Below are 19577 nucleotides of genomic sequence, written 5' to 3'. Positions count from 1 at the left end.
TCAATAATAGGCGGAGTGCCAGAAAATTCACAAATATGTGGAGGCTCAAAAACAAACTCTTAAACAACAAGTGGGTCAAAGAAGAAATTGCAGGAGAAATTAGTAAATACCTCGAGGTGAATGAAAATGAAAACACAACATATCAAAACTTATGCGACGCAGCAAGGCAGTGCTAAGAGGGAAATTTATTGCCCTAAATGCATATATCAGAAAAGAAGAAAAGGCAAAAATGCAGGAATCAACTGTCCACTAGGAAGAACTGGAGAAAGAACAGCAAACAAATCCCAAAGCAAGCAAAAGGAAAAAAATAGCAAAGATTAGAGCAGAAATAAATGAAATTGAAAACATGAAAACAATAGAGAAAATCAATAAGACCAGAAGTTGGTTCTATGAGAAAATCAATAAGATTGATGGGCCCTTAGCAAGATTGACAAAAAGAAGAAGAGAGAGGATGCAAATAAATAAGATCAGAAATGAAAGAGGAGACATAACTACTGACCTCACAGAAATAAAGGAGGTAATAACAGGATACTATGAACAACTTTACGCTAATAAATACAACAATTTAGATGAAATGGACGGGTTCCTGAAAAGACATGAACAACCAACTTCGACTCAAGAAGAAATAGATGACCTCAACAAACCAATCACAAGTAAAGAAATTGAATTAGTCATTCAAAAACTTCCTAAAAAGAAAAGTCCAGGACCAGACAGCTTCACATCTGAATTCTATCAAACATTCCAGAAAGAATTAGTACCAACTCTCCTCAAACTCTTCAAAAAAATCGGAGTGGAGGGAAAACTACCTAATTCATTCTATGAAGCCAACATCACCCTCATACCAAAACCAGGCAAAGATATTACAAAAAAAGAAAACTACAGACCAATCTCTCTAATGAATATAGATGCAAAAATCCTCAATAAAATTCTAGCAAATCGTATCCCACAACACATTAAAAGAATTATACATCATGACCAACTAGGATTCATCCCAGGTATGCAATGATGGTTCAACATAAGAAAATCAATTAATGTAATACACCATATCAACTAATCAAAGCAGAAAAATCACATGATCATCTCAATTGATGCAGAGAAAGGCATTTGACAAGATTCAACATCCTTTCCTGTTGAAAACACTTCAAAAGATAGGAATACAAGCGAACTTCCTTAAAATGATAGAGGGAATATATGAAAAACCCACAGCTAATATCATCTTCAATGGAGAAAAATTGAAAACTTTCCCCCTAAGATCAGGAACAAGACAAGGATGTCCACTATCACCACTATTATTCAACATTGTGTTGGAGGTTCTAGCCAGAGCAATTAGACAAGAAAAGGAAATACAAGGCATCAAAATTGGAAAGGAAGAAGTAAAACTATCACTGTTTGCAGATGATATGATACTATACGTCGAAAACCCGGAAAAATCCACAACAAAACTACTAGAGCTAATAAATGAGTACAGCAAAGTAGCAGGTTACAAGATCAACATTCAAAAATCTGTAGCATTTCTATACACTAGCAATGAACAAGCGGAGGGGGAAATCAAGAAACAAATCCCATTTACAATTGCAACTAAAAGAATAAAATACCTAGGAATAAATTTAACTAAAGAGACAAAAAACCTATATAAAGAAAACTACAAAAAACTGTTAAAAGAAATCACAGAAGACCTAAATAGATGGAAGGGCATACCGTGTTCATGGATTGGAAGACTAAATATAGTTAAGATGTCAATCCTACCTAAATTGATACAGATTCAATGCAATACCAATCAAAATCCCAACAACTTATTTTTCAGAAATAGAAAAACCAATAAGCAAATTTATCTGGAAGGGCAGGGTGCCCCGAATTGCTAAAAACATCTTGAGGAAAAAAAACAAAGCTGGAGGTCTCGCGCTGCCTGACTTTAAGGCATATTATGAAGCCACAGTGGTCAAAACAGCATGGTATTGGCATAAAGATAGATATATCGACCAATGGAATCAAACAGAGTGCTCAGATATAGACCCTCTCATCTATGGACATTTGATCTTTGATAAGGCAGTCAAGCCAACTCACCTGGGACAGAACAGTCTCTTCAATAAATGGTGCCTAGAGAACTGGATATCCATATGCAAAAGAATGAAAGAAGACCCATATCTCACACCCTATACAAAAGTTAACTCAAAATGGATCAAAGATCTAAACATTAGGTCTAAGACCATAAAACAGTTAGAGGAAAATGTAGGGAGATATCTTATGAAACTTACAATTGGAGGCGGTTTTATGGACCTTAAACCTAAAGCAAGAGCACTGAAGAAGGAAATAAATGAATGGGACCTCCTCAAAATTAAACACTTTTGTGCATCAAAGAACTTCATCAAGAAAGTAGAAAGACAGCCTACACAATGGGAGACAATATTTGGAAATGACATATCAGATAAAGGTCTAGTATCCAGAATTTATAAAGAGATTGTTCAACTCAACAACAACAAAAAGACAGCCAACCCAATTACAAAATGGGAAAAAGACTTGAACAGACACCTATCAGAAGAGGAAATACAAATGGCCAAAAGGCACATGAAGAGATGCTCAATGTCCCTGGCCATTAGAGAAATGCAAATCAAAACCACAATGAGATATCATCTCACACCCACCAGAATGGCCATTATCAACAAAACAGAAAATGACAAGTGCTGGAGAGGATGCGGAGAAAGAGGCACACTTATCCACTGTTGGTGGGAATGTCAAATGGTGCAACCACTGTGGAAGGCAGTTTGGCGGTTCCTCAAGAAGCTGAATATAGAATTGCCATACGACCCAGCAATACCATTGCTAGGTATCTACTCAAAGGATTAAGGGCAAAGACACAAACAGACATTTGCACACCAATATTTACAGCAGCGTTGTTTACAATTGCAAAGAGATGGAAACAGCCAAAATGTCCATCAACAGAAGAGTGGCCAAACAAACTGTGGTATATACATACGATGGAATATTATGCAGCTTTAAGACAGGATAAACTTATGAAGCATGTAATAACATGGATGGACCTAGAGAACATTATGCTGAGTGAATCTAGCCAAAAACTAAAGGACAAATACTGTATGGTCCCACTGATGTGAACCGACATTCGAGAATAAACTTGGAATATGTCACTGGTAACAGAGTCCAGCAGGAGTTAGAAACAGGGTAAGATAATGGGTAATTGGAGCTGAAGGGATACAGACTGTGCAACAGGACTAGATACAAAAACTCAAAAATGGTCAGCACAATAACACCTAATTGTAAAGTAATCATGTTAAAACACTGAATGAAGCTGCATCTGAACTATAGGTTTTTTTTGTTTTTTTACTATTATTATTCCTTTTATTTTTTTCTCTATATTAACATTCTATATCTTTTTCTGTTGTGTTGCTAGTTCTTCTAAACCGATGCAAATGTACTAAGAAACGATGATCATGCATCTATGTGATGATGTTAAGAATTACTGATTGCATATGTAGAATGGTATGATTTCTAAATGTTGGGTTAATTTCTTTTTTTCCGTTAATTAATAAAAAAAAAAGAAAAGGAAGATAACAGGAGAAACGGGAGGGTATAGAGCAAGTGGCAGCAGCAGCCACTGAAGAGGCAAAGGGGCCACACCCCTTCTTGCTACTAGAGAGAGAAAAGCCACTAGGAAGGACACAGCAGGACTGACCTTGAGGGCAGGAATCTCCACGCTGTCGCCGAGGCCAATGGAGCCTGAAAGGATGGTCCCTGTCATCACAGTGCCCTGGCCTTTGATGGAGAAACAGTGGTCCACAGCCATGAGGAACGGGCCCGAAGGGTCTCTCGCTGGGATAGGGATCTGGGATGTCAGGAGCTAGAAAAGAGAAGCTGGTGGCAACACCCACTGGGGACACATCCCATCAGGTTCACAGGATCAGATGGGGCAGGGTGAGAGGGCAAAGGTGGACAACTCAGGCCCCCAGCTCCTCCTGCTGGGGAGGAAGAAAAAGGTGGAGGAGACTTGCCTAGCCCCCTGCTATCAGATGGTCTCCAGGCTGCAGCAGAGGCAGATTGCTAAAGGGCACTTTGGTCACACCTGCTGCACTAGCCTATTGAGGTCTCCAGGACAGAAGATGCTTTGTCATCCAGTGTACAGGCCTCTTCTCTCATCATTTCCTATCTCACACCAGGCTATGTCCACTGGAAGTTCCTGAAATGTCACCTATCTCCACCTAGAACTGCTCTCTTCACCCAGTCACCTCAGACTCCTCCCTCACCTCTGGCATCACCTTCTCTGCAAAGACTTTTCTGGCCTTTGTGTGTGTCTGCATCACCCTGCCCTATCATCTGTTTATCTGTCTCCCTACTAGGGCTGTGAGTGCTTCCAAGTGTCTCCAGCAGCTGGCATTGTGCCTGAGAGGATGACAAGTGAAGAGAGGAATAAAACAAAGGCAGTACAGGGAGAGGAAGGGGAGGGGCTCAAAGGGGCAGCTGCCTGTGTTGGTGTGGGCAGGCCAGGGCCTGGGGACTTCAGGACAAAGGGCATGGAGAGTGAGATGGAGCCCCTCTTCCCTGCCAGGACACCCAGGCATCATTTCTCCAAGCCCTAGCAGAGATAGAGGGCTGGCCTCACCTCTGCAAGAGGGCCAGCACACCCTTCCCTCCCAGTCTGCTGTTCAGCTTTGCCTTTTCTCTTTCCATCTGCTTTCAGTCTCAACAAGCCAATTTTCCTTATTCCTTCTATGTGTGCAGAGATGTTGTCAGAGCTAATTACCAGTAAACAAATGAAAATGAAAACTGCATTATTTCTTTTATTTTGCTAATTTCTGATTTCCTAAGGGAAGAGGCTGTCAAAAAAGTATTCGGTAGTGAATGTTCCAAACTCTTGGTCTTGTGATAACAATTCTTCAAAAACAGGACTAGAGACTCAAGAGAGGCTTTGGCCTGGATCTATGTGGAGACTTCTTAAAGGAATACACCATCTTTCACAGCAGACTTTTGGTGAATTTTGCTTTAACAGAAACTGCCCCATGCTTCCAGACCAACGCTCTCTGGAGCTAATACAAAAGTAATAAAAGCCTCCCACAGAAAATGATTGTGTAGCTGAGGGAGCAAGAGTGGTGAAATGTCAATCCTAGACATGGTGGCCATGTCCTCCATCAGCCCAAAAGCTTGGCTTTGGGGATCTAGGTACACAAGGACAACAGTGTAGACCCCAACAACCAACCTAGGTTGGACTTCTGTGGGGTCGTAAGACTGGCTATGCAACTCTCAGATCCTTCCTTGGTAAATGGTGAGGGATTATTGAAGCTGCCCAGGGCTTTCATGAATGCTAACAATCACATATGCAAAGGACTCAGTCCAGAGCCTGGTATGCAGCAGGTGCCATCATCACCACAGTGGGCACTGACAGAGCCTAATCCCAGTGCATGGCGCATGTTATCTCATTTAACACTCACCACCACTCTATGAAGGACATGCTACTGCTATCTTCTCTACTTCGTGGATAAGGACTGGGAGGCAAGAAAGATTAAATCATTTGCCTCAAGTTGCAGAGAGCTATTGGTGGAACCAGGATTTGAGCCCAGTGGTCCAGCTCCAGAGTCAATGGACTTGGCCCTTACACCTTCCTGAGCTACATCTGAGCTCGGTCATCCCCATTCTCCCTGATGTCATCATTAGAGCCTTCCTGCTAGCTACCGCAGGGCACCTGCTTAATAACTGGGTTACCTCTCTCTGTCCCCTACTACCAAATATGGAAGAATGGCCCAGGAAACAAGTCCACGATTCTGGAAGATGATGAGTTCCCCCTCCTTCACAGGCACTCTGGCAGCTGGGGGCTGCAAGGATGTGGGCTGTGCTGCTCTTGTTCGCTGGCTCTGAGCCCAAGGCAGGGCTTTTGGAGGGACTTGCCACAGTCGGAAGGAATGGAATGAATGCTCCAAAGGCCAAGACTGGCAGGAGTTGCTTGCCTGAGTGGAGGTGTCTGACAAGGTGAAGAACAAAAGATACAGAAGGGATGTAAAGAGTTCTGCAGAGCCTGGGATACAGGGTGAATTAGTCTTCTTGGGGGCCTCGTGTCTTTCCGGGTTCTCTGGGTTTATTTTTTGTAGAGAGGTAGAAGAGGGTGTACTAAGATGTGGAGGATAGAGGCTAATGGGCCCAACTCAAAGTATTCTTGCTAGTCTCTCTCTCAGGGCAGAGTACATCAAATAGGGACCTGACTGAGCGGGTCTGGGGCCAACAGGTAACCTGAGTTCAAGCCTGCAGTACCTCAATAAGCTCTGGGATGCCCTGTGGAGCTTCTGTTTCAGGGGCCTCTGGTCCCCCAGGCTTGGCAGCCACAGATATGATCGGTGCTCCTCGAAACCTGCAATGGAAAAATGAGGGCCATCACAATTAAATGATAGTCAGCACGGACACAAAGAACGTCTCTGGAATGTGTGGCAGATTACCAAGCCCTCTCGTGTTTCATTCACCCACTGAAGACGACACTGCAGGAAGAGAGCATAACCTCACTTTATTTTGCAGATGAGGAAATGGCAGCCCCAAAGAGAACTGACTTGCACTGCACAACAGAATTAAGAAGTGCTTTCCCAAATTTTAAATGCCTCCTTTGGAGCCCTCCCCGAGGAGGCAGCAGTGGCCCCTGGTCCCCAGGTTTCTGAATAATGAAAGACCCCACTGAAGAAAATCAGTAAATGCACTGCAGCCCCCTGGAGGGACTGGTCACCGAAAAATTCCTGGCAGGTGCATCTGGAACTGTACTTTAATCCTAATGTGTCATTTTGAGAATTCTTGCCTGGACAATGCAAAATCCTAGCAGGAGAGCCCCTACTTCTTTGAGATTTTCCTATGATTATACATCTATCATTTCAATTTTTTAAAAACCATGTGAAAGTTAGGAAAAAAATGGAAACAAGAAAAGAAAAATTCCATAAATTTTGTGGTGTATTTTTCTTACAATCTTGTTTTCTATATGTGTTGCCAAGGGATTATTTTTCCATATTTTGGTTAAAGTATGCATATAATTTCATACTCTGTTAGTTTATTTGACACCATATAATAAAGAATTTTCTATTGAATGATACCAATAACAACACTTAGCTGGGCCAAATATGTAACCTTGACACTTTGATTTAAACCTCCTACCACTATGGAGTTGTCCCCATTTTATAGATGAGAAACTGACACATGAAGGGGCTAACTAATTTGCTCCAGGGTCACTGGCTTTTAGCTTTGGAGCCTATTCAAGCCCAGCCCATCTGACTCTAGACCTGAGGCTCTCAACCTCTTCCTCCCCAGTCTCTTTCACTTCTGATAGCTGCAAAATAGTCCAGGGAGTGGACAAACCATAATTTACAGGCTTTCCCCATGATATTACTCATTTAGAACATTTCAAATTTTTCACTATTAAAAGTAACACCGTGAAAAGTCTAGTGATGGGCATAACTGCCTCTTGCCTTGGCTTTGGGGTAAATTTCTCTAGGGCATAAATCTAATACTCACACATTAAATGGTTAACACAAATGGCAGAGTAAAGGCATATGAAAAGCGTCTCCTCCTTAAAAGCAATGGTAACACTGGCAAAAGTTGTCAGAATCAACTTTTTCAGGACGGCGGAAATTAGCAAGGCTTGCAGCAATCTGTCCAGTGTTTATTCAAAGAAAAAGACTGAATTCTTGTTAATAACAAGTGAGTTTCATTACACTTTTAACTTGCCCTATTGCCATCCACTCTCCCCTGGCTCCACAAAAGCCTGGAAAACCAACAGCCCACAAGTACGATGAAAACCAGCAGCCTGGTAGCCACTGGAGGGGGGAGGACAGGGTTGGAGCTCCTTCAAGGCCTGTTTCCAAAGAACTATCATTATTTGATGTCTTTGGTTGTTCCCTAGAAGACTCCATTTGCAAGGCTGTCTTTATTTGACCTGAGTTGGTGCTCCAGCCAGCGCAAACAACTTCTTTGGAGGCATATGCTGAATATAATCAAAGGTAATTATTTAACATTGTGGCTGCCCAAAGCAGAAGATAACAGTTTGGATAAATAACAGGCTGACCAAAAAGCTTAAAAGGAAAAGCTGAGGAATGAGATGACCCTAGAGGAGATCAGAAATTTTCTGACATATTCCTGGGAATTTAGTAGGCCACACACATGTGTAAGGTTGAAGACATTCCCAGGACTATGCACATACTCAGGAAAGACCTGAAAAGGCCCTAAGCTCTCACCTCTACTGACCTTGAGGCTCTACACAATAAGAAGTGAAGACTAAGTCAGCACTGTCAACTGTCTGGCTGACAGATGAAGACATGCCTTGACATGCACAAAAGAGCCTCTCAGCAAGGACTGGGAGACTTACTGGTTTCAGGTATTTAAGGAAATCTCTGTTCAATCACTAGCTGACCACTATTCTAACTGAATGACTTAGTGAACAAACAAGAAAAATAATACAGACCTCACAGAAACAGTTCAGAAAAGTCACTAAACAAACAAACAAATAATAACAACTACAACAAACTGTGGGGAGGAGGAAGATTTTCTCATGTGTCACATCATAGTACTTTGAATGTACAGTTTTCAATTATGATATCCACAAAGAAGCAAGAGTATGGTCCATACACAAGAAAAAAGAACTTAAAAACTCTCTGAGTAAGCCCAGATGTTGGACTTGCAAAACAAACACTTTAAATCAGCTCTTCTAAGTATTTTCAAAGAACTAAAGGAAACCACATCTAAGGAACTAAAGGAAAGTATGAGAATAATATCTCACCGAACAGAGAGTATTTAAAAAGAGTTATAAACTATGCAAAAAAGAATAAGTAGAAATTTTGGAGTTAAAAAGTACAGTAACCAAAAAGAAAAACTCACAAGTAGGGCTTTATAGCAGATTTAAACAAGGAGAAAGAAATCAGCAAACTGAAGATATGTAACTGAGATTATCCATTCTGAGGCAAAGAAAGAAAAAAGAATGAAGAATGACCCCCACCTCAGAAAAATGTGGGACACAACATATGCACAACAAGAGATTCAGAAGGAGAGAAAAGACAGAGGCAAAAAGAATATTTGAAGAAATAATTACCATGAAATTCTCAAATTTGATGAAACCAACAGCCCACATCTAAACATTCAAGAGACTCAACAAACTCCAAGCACAAGAAACTCAGGTATTCACATCTAGATACATGATGTGAATGTCAAATTGTCTTAAGAACAGTGAGAGAAGCAGGTCATCAGAGATCCTCAGTAAGATTAACAGCTGATTTCTCAGCAGAAACCACTGAAGCTAGAAGGCAGTGGCATGGCATATTCAACATGGTGAAAAGGAAAGACTGTCAACCAGCAAAAAAATACACTTCAAAAATGAAGGATAAATTAAAAGATTCCTAGACAAACAAAAAGTGAGAGAATTCATCTTAAGCAGACTTGCCCTATTGGTGTTAGGACAACTGGATAACAACCTGCAAAAAAAATGAAGTCAGAGACATACTTCCCATCACATACAAAAATGACCTCAAAATGAACATATTATACAATTCCAGTTATACGAAATGTCCATAAGACAAATATGGAGAGACAAAAAGTAAACTAGTGATTCCCATGGAAAACAGTTCAGCAGTTCCTCAACAAGAATTATCTTATAATCCAAAATTCCACTCCTAGGTATATTTCCAAGAGAACTAAAAACCAGTTTTCACAAAAACCTGTACATGATTAGTCATAGCAGCATTATTCATAAAAGCCAAAAAGGAGAAACAACCCAAATGTCCATCAACTGATGAATGGATTAAAAATGTGGTATACTATACACTGGAATATTACTCAGGCATAAAAACGAACGGAAGATGCAGAGAGACAGAAAGTAGATCAGCAGATAGCAAGGACCAGCAGGCAGGAAGGGAGAATGGGGAGTTATTGTTTAATGGGCACGGAGTTTTTCTTTGGGGTGATGAAAAGTTTTGGATTAGATAGTGGTGATGGCTGCACAACTCAGTACTTTAATAGGCTGAATTTCATGGAATCTAAATTCTATCTCAATTAAAAAGAAACAGCACACATTGAAAGGTTTGCAACCTTTTGCACTACCATGATAGATGTTTGAGATGCCTTTGTCATTGCACATATGTCAAATCTAGGTAACTGTTTTTTCATTTGCTTTAAAAATAAATGTCTCATTTTAATTTGTAATTCCTTACTAAGCCATTTAACATTGAACCAATTAACCAACTGTGTTTTCAGGAGATACTTCTGCACTACTCTTCCCAGTTCTGGTCTCTGCTTCCTCCATTAAGTGCTATCTTTACCTTCCCCAGAATCTGAATGCTGACCTCGAGTGCTTTCTTGCATGAGGTTCAGTGGTCAGTACAGTGGGCATAAGGGGAAGAGATAGGACCATTCGTGAAGTGTCAACAGGCCAAGCAACAGTGCCAGGGCATTTAAATCCCTCATCACAATCCTGTAGGGTGGGTGTCATAAGCCCTTTTCTCATTTACAGAGGAGTCTCCTGTAGCTTGCTCCAGGTCACACAGCTAACGAGTAGTGGGGCTGCGATTAAAAGCCAAGTCCTTGTTTACCTTTGCCTTGAGAACATAATGAGAACCATGCTCCACCAGCCTGGGTTAGAAGGCAGCAGAGGTGGGGTGTGTCTCCTCAAATCCACAGAAGAATATGGCAGGTGGATGATCTTCAAAGGGCAAATAATATAGCATATGTAAGTCCTCTGACCACATTAACAAAATATTTGCACTCCAGTAATTTTAGTTCCAAACCAACAAAAGATAATGATAATGATGGCTATAAATATGGCACCCAATGTCACTGTGGTTTGCTCTCACTTTCAAAGTACAGAAGTAACTTACAACAACCCTCTGAGGTAGGAAGAACAATCATCATCATTCCTATTTTCATTCAGGACCATTCATTTTTTCACCAAATACCAACTGAGCACCCACTCTGTACATGGCATGTGCTAGAAGCTTTCACATAAAATACACCACTTAGCCCTCAAAGCAGTAATGGGAGGGGTTGCCACCATCATGTAAAGGCATAGAGAGCTGATGATTCAGGGCTAGAATGCTCACCTTCCATGCGGGAGACCCAGATTCAATTCCCAGACCATGTACTCCACTGGCAAAAAAAAAATTAAAAAGTAAAGGCACAGAGAGCTTTCAATGGCCGCTGAAGGGTCAAGTGGAAGAAAATGGTGGACAGGAGGACCCCATAGTTCTCTTCTCTAGTTCCCAAACCCATGGACCTGAATCCCCAGTGGTGACAACTACTCTGCTGCATTTCACCACTGGTCTTCCAAAACACATGAGGAGAAGATGGAGCTCAGTGCTACTGTTATGGTCAGGTTCATGTGTCAACTTTGACAAGCGGTGGTACCTGTTTGTCTGCTTGGGCAAGTGCTGGCCTGTCTGTTGCAATGAGAACATTTCATAGAATTAAATCATGATCACTTCAGCTGCATCCACAGCTGAATCCATTTGTAATCAGCCAAGGGGAGTGTCTTTCACAATGAATGATGTTTAATCTAATCAGTGGAAGCCTCTTAAAGAGGATTCAGAAGAGACAGGGTCTCTTCCTGCTTTGGCCGGTGAGCCTCTTCCGTGGAGTTCGTCCAGACCCTCCACTGGAATCATGGGCTTTACAGCCTGCCCTGCAGATTTTGGACTCTGTGTTTCACAGTTACATGAGACACTTTTATAAATTTCATATTTGTGAGTGTTGCCTGTTGATTCTGTTTCTCTAGAGAACCCTAACTAATACAACTTGGTATCAGGAGCGCTTCTTAAGAAACAGAATTTTAAAAATGGGTTTTTATGAATGGTTTTCTACTCTGGACTCAACGGCACTAGGGACTCTGATTCCCATAATCAGAATGACATTCCCAATGCATGGAGTGAGCTGCCAAAAGAGATAGTCAAAATATCATCATACGATTCTCCTAATGCTTCGCTTGTACGAAGCCAGGCTCTGGGGGATAATGTCTTTGACACTTTTATGGAGCTTTGTAGAAATAAGAGGTATAGAGATGTTGGCTGGTTGTTGTTAGATACACTGGATACATTAAGGAGTGAAAGGGATGGGCTTAAGGCTTCAAACAAGAAGCTTAAGTACCGTCTGACTGATGAAGAAGTTTCTATGAGTATCCTGAAGGAAAATCTTATTTCCTGTGGCCATAGACTTAAGATCTCTAAAAATCAGACTCAGAATCTTATTGTTAGAGTAGCAACTTTAAAATGTAAACTGAAATCTCAATGTTGCATGGCGTCTGCTGTTAAAGTGAGGGCACTGATTGGAAAGGAGTGGGACTCTGAAAAATGGGATGGTGACACCTGGATTGATAATGATGTCGGGGGTGAAGTTGAAACTCTAGGTCATGCTGAGTCTTCTCTAGATAACCCTGTAATAGTCTGCCCTGAGGACACCCCACCTTTAGCCTACCTTGAGGAGTTGGCCACCCAACCTCCTCCTGAAGGGATTAGGCCTAGAGTGATCAATCCTGTTTCACCAGATGAAACTGCAAATGAAGGCCCTGAAGCAAATGGCTTGGAAGATATTTCTTATTATTTTCATGACCCACCCCCACCACCCCTCATTTCTTCCAGACCTATAGCTAGACTAAAGTCCCATCAGGCCCCTAAAGGTGAGGTACAAAGTATCACACAGGAGGAGGTACGTTGTACTCCAAAAGAACTGTGTGGGTCTTCCAATTTATATAGACAGAAATCAGGGGAATATGTGTGGCAATGGATTTTAAGGGTGTGGGATAATGGTGGGAGGAATATAAGGTTGGATCAGGCTGAATTTATTGATATGGGCCCACTAAGCAGAGATTTTGCATTCAGTGTTATAGCTTGAGGGGTTAGAAAAGGTATTAACAGTTTGTTTGGATGCGTGGTGGAAACATGGATCAAAAAGTGGCCAAGATTACCTGAGGTTGAAATTCTAGAACTGCCCTGGTATAATGTAGATGAGGGGATCCAGATGCTTACAGAGATTGGAATATTAGAGTAGGTTCATCATGCAAAGCCTGCTCTTACACCCCAGGAATGTCTGGAGGATGCAACTTTTACCAGAACAGTGAGAAATAAATTTGTGAGACTAGCACCATCATCCCTGAAGTTCTCTGCAGGTCAGATATTACTGTAGGAACTGCTGTCACTGAGCTGGAATTCTTAAACATAATGGGGATGACCAGATCCTGAGCTGGCAGAAGCCACGTGGCAGCACTTAATCGCCAATGACAGGGTAGATGTGGCTATTATAACAGACAGCAAACTCAAAGGAGTCAAAATTATATGACTCTCAGAGATCTGTGGCATTGGCTAATAAATCATGGGGTACCAAGAAACATAATAGATGGGAAGTCTACTAAATTCTTGTTCAAGCTGTATAAACAAAAGAGTTCTAGGTCAAATGAACAGAAGTCTAACCTGAATTACAAAAACACAGAGTCACCATCCCTTAATCAATTTCCAGACTTAAGACAATTTACAGACCGAGAGCCCCTTGAATGAAGGGGAGGCTGGGTCCCTTTGGGGGAGAACCCTGTTTACACTGCCACAAATTTATACTGTTAAACTTCCTCCAAGCCTTTCCCAAGGAGACTGATGGCCTTTTATCAGGGTAACTGTGCATTGGGGAAAAGAAAATGATCAGCTATTTCTGGAAACACTGGTTCAGAAGTGACATTAATTCCAGGTGACCCAAAACATCACTGTGGTCCACCAGTCAGAGTGGGGGCTTACGGAGGCCAGGTGACCAATGGAGTTTTAGCTTAGGTCCATCTCACAGTGGGTCCAGTGGGCCCCCGGACCCATTCTGTAGTTACTCCCCCAATTCCAGAATGTATAATTGGAAAAGACATACTGAGCAAGTGGCAGAATCCCCACATTGGCTCTCTAACTTCTGCAGTGAGGGCTATTATGGTGGGGAAGGTCAAGCGGAGGCCACCAGAACTGTCCCTACGTAGCAAAATAGTAAATCAGAAGCAATATCGGATTCTTGGAGGGACTGCAGAGATTACTGCCACTCTTAAGGACTTGAAGGATGCAGGGGTGCTGATTCCCCCCACATCCCCATTCAACTCTCTGTTCTAGTTTGCTAGCTGCTGGAATGCAATATACCAGAAACAGAATGGCTTTTAAAAAAGGGAATTTAATAAGTCGCTAGTTTACAGTTCTACGGCCAAGAAAATGTCCCATTTAAAACAAGTCTATAGAAATGTCCAATCAAAGGCATCCATCCAGGGAAGGATACCTTGGTTCAAGAAGGCCTATGAAGTTCAGGGCTTCTTTCTCAAGTGGAAAGGCACATGGAGAACACAGTCAGGGTTCCTCTCTCATCTGAAAGGGCACATGGTAAGCATGGCATCATCTGCTAGCTTTTTCCCCTGGCTTCCTGTTTCATGAAGCTCCCCAGGAGGCATTTTCCTTCTTCAAAATGCCTCTCCAAAGATCACTGGCTGGTGGACTCTGCTTCTCATGGCTATGTCATTCTGCTCTGCTCTCTCTGAATCCCCCTTTCTCCGAAATGTTTCCTGTTTTATAGGACTTCATAAACTTATCAAGACCCACCCAAATGGGCACAGACATGTTGTCACCTAAATCAGCTTAACAACCACACTTGCTTAAATCACATCTTCAGGGAGATGATCTAATTTTAGTTTCAAACACATAGTATTGAATAGGGATTATTCTGGCTTTATGAAATGGGATTTTGATTAAAACATGGCTTTTCTAGGGGACATATATCCTTTCAAACCAGCGCACTCTCCTATTTGGCCTGTGCAGAAAACAGATGGGTCTTGGAGGATGACAGTGGATTATCATAAGCTCAACCAGGTGGTAACTCCAATTGCAGCTGCTATTCCGGATGTGGTATCACTGCTTGAGCAAACCAATACATCCCCTGGTACTTGGTATGCAGCTATTGATCTGACAAGTACTTTTTTCTCAATAGCTGTTAGTAAGGACCACCAGAAACAGATTGCTTTTAGCTGGCAAGGTCAGCAATATACTTATACTGTCCTACCTCAGGGTATATCAACTCTCCAGCCCTATGTCATAATCTTGTCCGCAGGGACCTTGGTCGTTTCTTCTTCCCACAAGACATCACAATGGTCCATTATATCGGTGATACCATGTTGATTGGACCTAGTGAGCAAGAAGTAGCAACTACTCTAGACTTACTGGTAAGGCATTTGCAAATCAGAGGATGGGAGATAAATCCAACAAAAAATACAGGGGTCTTCCACCTCAGTGAAATTTCCAGGTGTCTAGTGGTGTGAGGCATGTCGAGATATCCCTTCTAAGGTGAAGGATAGGTTGCTACATCTGGCCCCTCCTATGACCAAAAAAGAGGCTCAACGCCTATTTGGTCTCTTTGCATTTTGGTGACCACATATTCCTCATTTGGGTGTGCTACTCCAGCCCATTTATCGAGTGACCAAAAAAAAGCTGCTAATTTTGAGTAGGGACCTGAACATAAAGAGGCTCTGTGACAGGTCCAGGCTGATATACAAGCTGCTCTGCCACTTGGGCCACATGATCCAGCAGATCCAATGGTGCTGGAAGTGTCAGTGGCAAAAAGAGATGCTGTTTGGAGCCTTCGGCAGGCCCCTATAGGAGAATCACAAGGCAGACCCTTAGGATTTTGGAGCAAAGCCTGACCATCTGCTGCAGATAACTACCCTCCTTTTGAGAAACAGCTTTTGGCATGCTATTGGGCCTTAGTAGAGACTGAACGCTTAACCATGGGCCACCAAGTTATGATAAGACCTGAGTTACCAGCTCATGATAATGAACTGGGTGTTGTCTGACCCACCAAGCCATAAAGTTGGGCATGTGCAGCAGCACTCTATTGTAAAATGGAAATGGTATATATGAGATAGGGCCAGAGCAGGTCCTGAAGGCACAAGTAAGTTACAGAGGAAGTGGGCCAAAAGCCATGGTCTCCACTCCTGCCACATTACCTTCTCTTTCCTAGACCAGAGCTATGGCCTCTTGGGGAGTTCCTTATAGTGAATTGACTGAGGAAGAGAAAACTCAGCCCTGGTTTACAGATGGTTCAGCACGATATGCAGGTATCACCCGAAAGTGGACAGTTGCAGCACTACAACCCCTTTCTGGGGTGTCCTTGAAGGACAGTGGTGAGGGGAAATCCTCCCAGTGGGCAGAACTTCAAGCAGTACACCTGGTTGTTTATTTTGCCTGGAAGGAGAACTGGCCAGAGGTGCATCTGTATACTGACCCATGGGCTACTGCTAATGGTTTGGCTGGATGGTTATGGGCTTGGAAAGAGCATAATTGGAAAATTGGTGACAAAGTGCTCTGAGGAAGAGTAAGTGGATAGACCTTTCTGAGTAGGCTAAAAACATGAAGATATTTGTGTCCCATGTGAATGTGCACCAGAGGGTGACTTTAGCAGAGGAAGGTTTTAATAATCAAGTAGATAAGATGACGCATTCTGTGGATACCAGTCAGCCCCTTTCCCCAACAACTCCTGTCATTGCCCAGTGGGCTATGAACAAAGTGGTCATGGTGGTTAGGATGGAGGTCATGCATGGGCTCAGCAACACAGACTTCCACTCACCAAGGCTGACTTGGTTGCAGTCACCACTGAGTGCCCAATCTGCCAGCAGCAGAGACCCCCCACTCAGCCCCCTATTTGGCAACATTCCCCCAGGTGACCAGCCAGCTAGATGGTGGCAGGTTGATTATGTTGGACCACTCCCTTCATGGAAGGGCAGCGATTTGTTCTAACTGGAATAGACACATACTCTGGATATGGGTTTGCTTTCCCTGCACGCAATGCTTCTGCCAAAACTACCATCCGTGGGCTTATAGAAGAATGCCTTATCCATCGTCATGGTATTCCACACAGCATTACTTCTGATCAAGGAACACACTTCACAACAAATGAAGTGTGGGAATGGGCACATGCTCATGGAACTCTCTGGTCTTACCATGTTCCCCATCATACAGAAGCAGCTGGACTGATAGAACAGTGGAATGGCCTTTTGAAAACTCAATTACGATGCAACTAGGTGGCAATGCTTTGAAGGCCTGGGGTAATGTTCTCCAGGAAGCTGTATATGCTCTGAATCGGTGTCCACTGTATGGTGGTGTTTCTCCCATAGCCAGGATCCATGGGTCCAGGAACCAAGCGATGGAAATGGGAGTGGTACCACTCACTGTTACTCCTAGTGATCCATTAGGAAAATTTTTGCTTCTTCTCCCTGAGACCCTGAGCTCTGCTGGTCTACAGGTTTTATTTCCAAAAGGGGGAGTGCTTCTACCAGGAGAAACAACAGTGATTCCATTGAACTGGAATCTAAGACTGCCACCTGGTCATTTTGGGCTACTCATGCCCCTGGATCAACAAGCCAAGAAGGGGACTACATTATTGGCTGGGGTGACTGACCCTGACTATCAGGGGGAAATAGGACTATTCCAAGAGTTGTCTTGGAATATAGGAGATCCCTTAGGGCATCTTTTAGTACTACTATGCTCTATGATTAAAATCAATGGGAAACTGCAACAACCCAATCCAAGCAGGACTACCAATGACTCTGAAACTTTAGGAATGAAGGTTTGGGTCACCCCACCAGGCAAAGAACCACTGCCAGCTGAAGTACTTGCTGAGGGTAAAGGGAACATGGAATGGGTAGTGGAAGAAGGTAGTGATAAATATGAACTATGACCACATGATCAGTTACAGAAACAAGGACTGTGATGCTGTTTTGTTCATGTTATACTATTTAAGTTGTAAGATATCAAGATTAAGAATGAATATTACCCAAGGACTTGCACCCTATTCTGGAGCGATTTAATGTGATTCCAGTTATATGTAGGACAGTTGAGTATTGTTAGGTAAAAGAAAAAAATGTGTGTTTTATTTAGAAATTAGGCATGGTTTAAGGTGATATGTATAGTGCCAAGTTGACAAGGGGTGGACTCTCATGATCAGGTTCATGTGTCAACTTAGCCAAGGTACCTGTTTATCTGGTTGGACAAGTGCTGGCCTGTCTGTTGTGATGAGGACTTTTCATAGAATTAAATCATTATCATGTTAGCTGTATCCACAGCTGAATCCATTTGTAATCAGCCACGGGGAGTGTCTTCTGCAATGAGTGATGCTGAATCTAATCACTGGAAGTCTTTTAAGGAGGATTCAGAAGAGACAGGCTCTCTTCCTACTTTGGCTGGTGAGCCTCTCCTGTGGAGTTCATCCAGACCCTCCATCGGAATCATTGGCTTCACAGCCTGCCCTGTGGACTTTAGACTCTGTGTTCCCACAGCTATATGAGACACTTTAAAAATTTTTATATTTCCAAGTGTTTCCTGTGAGAACCCTAACTAATACATCTACTTACCTTCTCCTTACCTAAGCGCCCGGCTCTCCTCCACCTTCCCCCATTTCGAGCTATTCACATACCCAAATTTGCAAAAATAATGCAAGTTTTGCTGCATCTGTATACCACCTGAACTACTGTTTTCTCAATTTTTCCTCTCTAAATTCACTTTCAACTTAAATACATGCCATTAAAACTGCTATTATAAGCAACTATCTAAATGGAAAGCCAGTATCACATGCCACAAACTAACGGTACAGGAAAAGTCCTCTCATCCACTGCCACTTCCTGGGCGTGTCTTAGTTGTTGCTCTCCATTTTCCTGGAGAACCTGCACCTGATGCCTGAGACACACTGAATGTAGAAGGCTTGCAGGTGATGTTCTAGAGTCTAGAACATACCTGTGCCTTTGCCACCATCTTATACCAAGCGAGAGGCAACTTGGTTATGCCCTAAACTTAGAAGTGCCCGTTGTAATAATATAATTTAATTTAGTATCACGAAACAACAGTGTAGAAACAGCTTTTGGTGAAAATTAAGTTGAATACTTTGGAAACACAGAATCAAGGTAAATGTCTTTTTTTAAAAAAACTAGTATTAGTGGTTCCTCTCATGGGGATTGGCTGTTGGCATCGAGGTTAAGCTTGTGTGCAGTGGTGGTGTCAGCAGCAGCTGCAGTGAAGAAGCTGGGTGTGATGGCTCACACTATCTTGCTAGTACAGTCTACCAAGAGGCCAGAAGGCAGAATTTATGCTATGAATCTGTGAATAAGTGCATGGACGGTGTTTGTAAAATGTATAAAGAACATCTGAAGAGAATGAATCCAACAATCCCTCTATCACATATGATATCAGTCAATTGTTTGATTTTATCGATGATCTAGCAGACCGCAGTTGCCTTGATTATTGAGTTGATACCCAGACATATCAACCTTACAACAAAGACTGGATTAAGCAGAATATGTCCATGTTTCTCCATCGGCAGGCCCAACAGGCTGGGAAACAGTTGAGCTGGAAATATTAGGGGGCTAGGGGTGGACTTGGAACACTGGTGTGTACAGTGTGGAATTTGTATACTATTGTAATCCTGCTTCCGTTTTGTTATACTCTAGCCAGAACTGAACGCAGCAGATGAAATATGAAGATCTTGTTCAATCTGAAACCCCTGTTGCCTCTTCTTCCCCCTACCTTTTATTGTTACTTAAACATTTTTATAATGATTTAGATGAAAGCTGTTCTTTG

At 42.3% G+C, this 19577-nt stretch overlaps 1 protein-coding gene and 1 pseudogene across 5 annotated transcripts in view; one reads left to right on the top strand and one right to left on the bottom strand.

Annotated features, from left to right (window-relative positions):
• Positions 1-19577, bottom strand: part of EEFSEC (eukaryotic elongation factor, selenocysteine-tRNA specific) — a 348015-nt gene that overhangs the window by 189787 nt on the left and 138651 nt on the right. For 4 of the 5 annotated variants that reach the window (XM_077116355.1, XM_077116352.1, XM_077116354.1 and 1 more), the window contains exons 2-4: positions 6253-6349; positions 5710-5965; positions 3689-3853 (exon numbers count right to left, since the gene is read on the bottom strand). In XM_077116355.1, coding sequence (XP_076972470.1) covers positions 3689-3853; positions 5710-5965; positions 6253-6349 — 518 coding nt within the window. The remainder of the gene's footprint in view (positions 1-3688; positions 3854-5709; positions 5966-6252; positions 6350-19577) is intronic. The other variant, XM_077116353.1, reaches the window with a different exon arrangement.
• Positions 19032-19363, top strand: LOC143646914 (enhancer of rudimentary homolog pseudogene; annotated as a pseudogene).

Source organism: Tamandua tetradactyla, chromosome 9 (assembly GCF_023851605.1).
Source record: "Tamandua tetradactyla isolate mTamTet1 chromosome 9, mTamTet1.pri, whole genome shotgun sequence".
NCBI lineage: Eukaryota > Metazoa > Chordata > Mammalia > Pilosa > Myrmecophagidae > Tamandua > Tamandua tetradactyla.
This window is presented reverse-complemented; position numbering and strand designations above follow the sequence as displayed.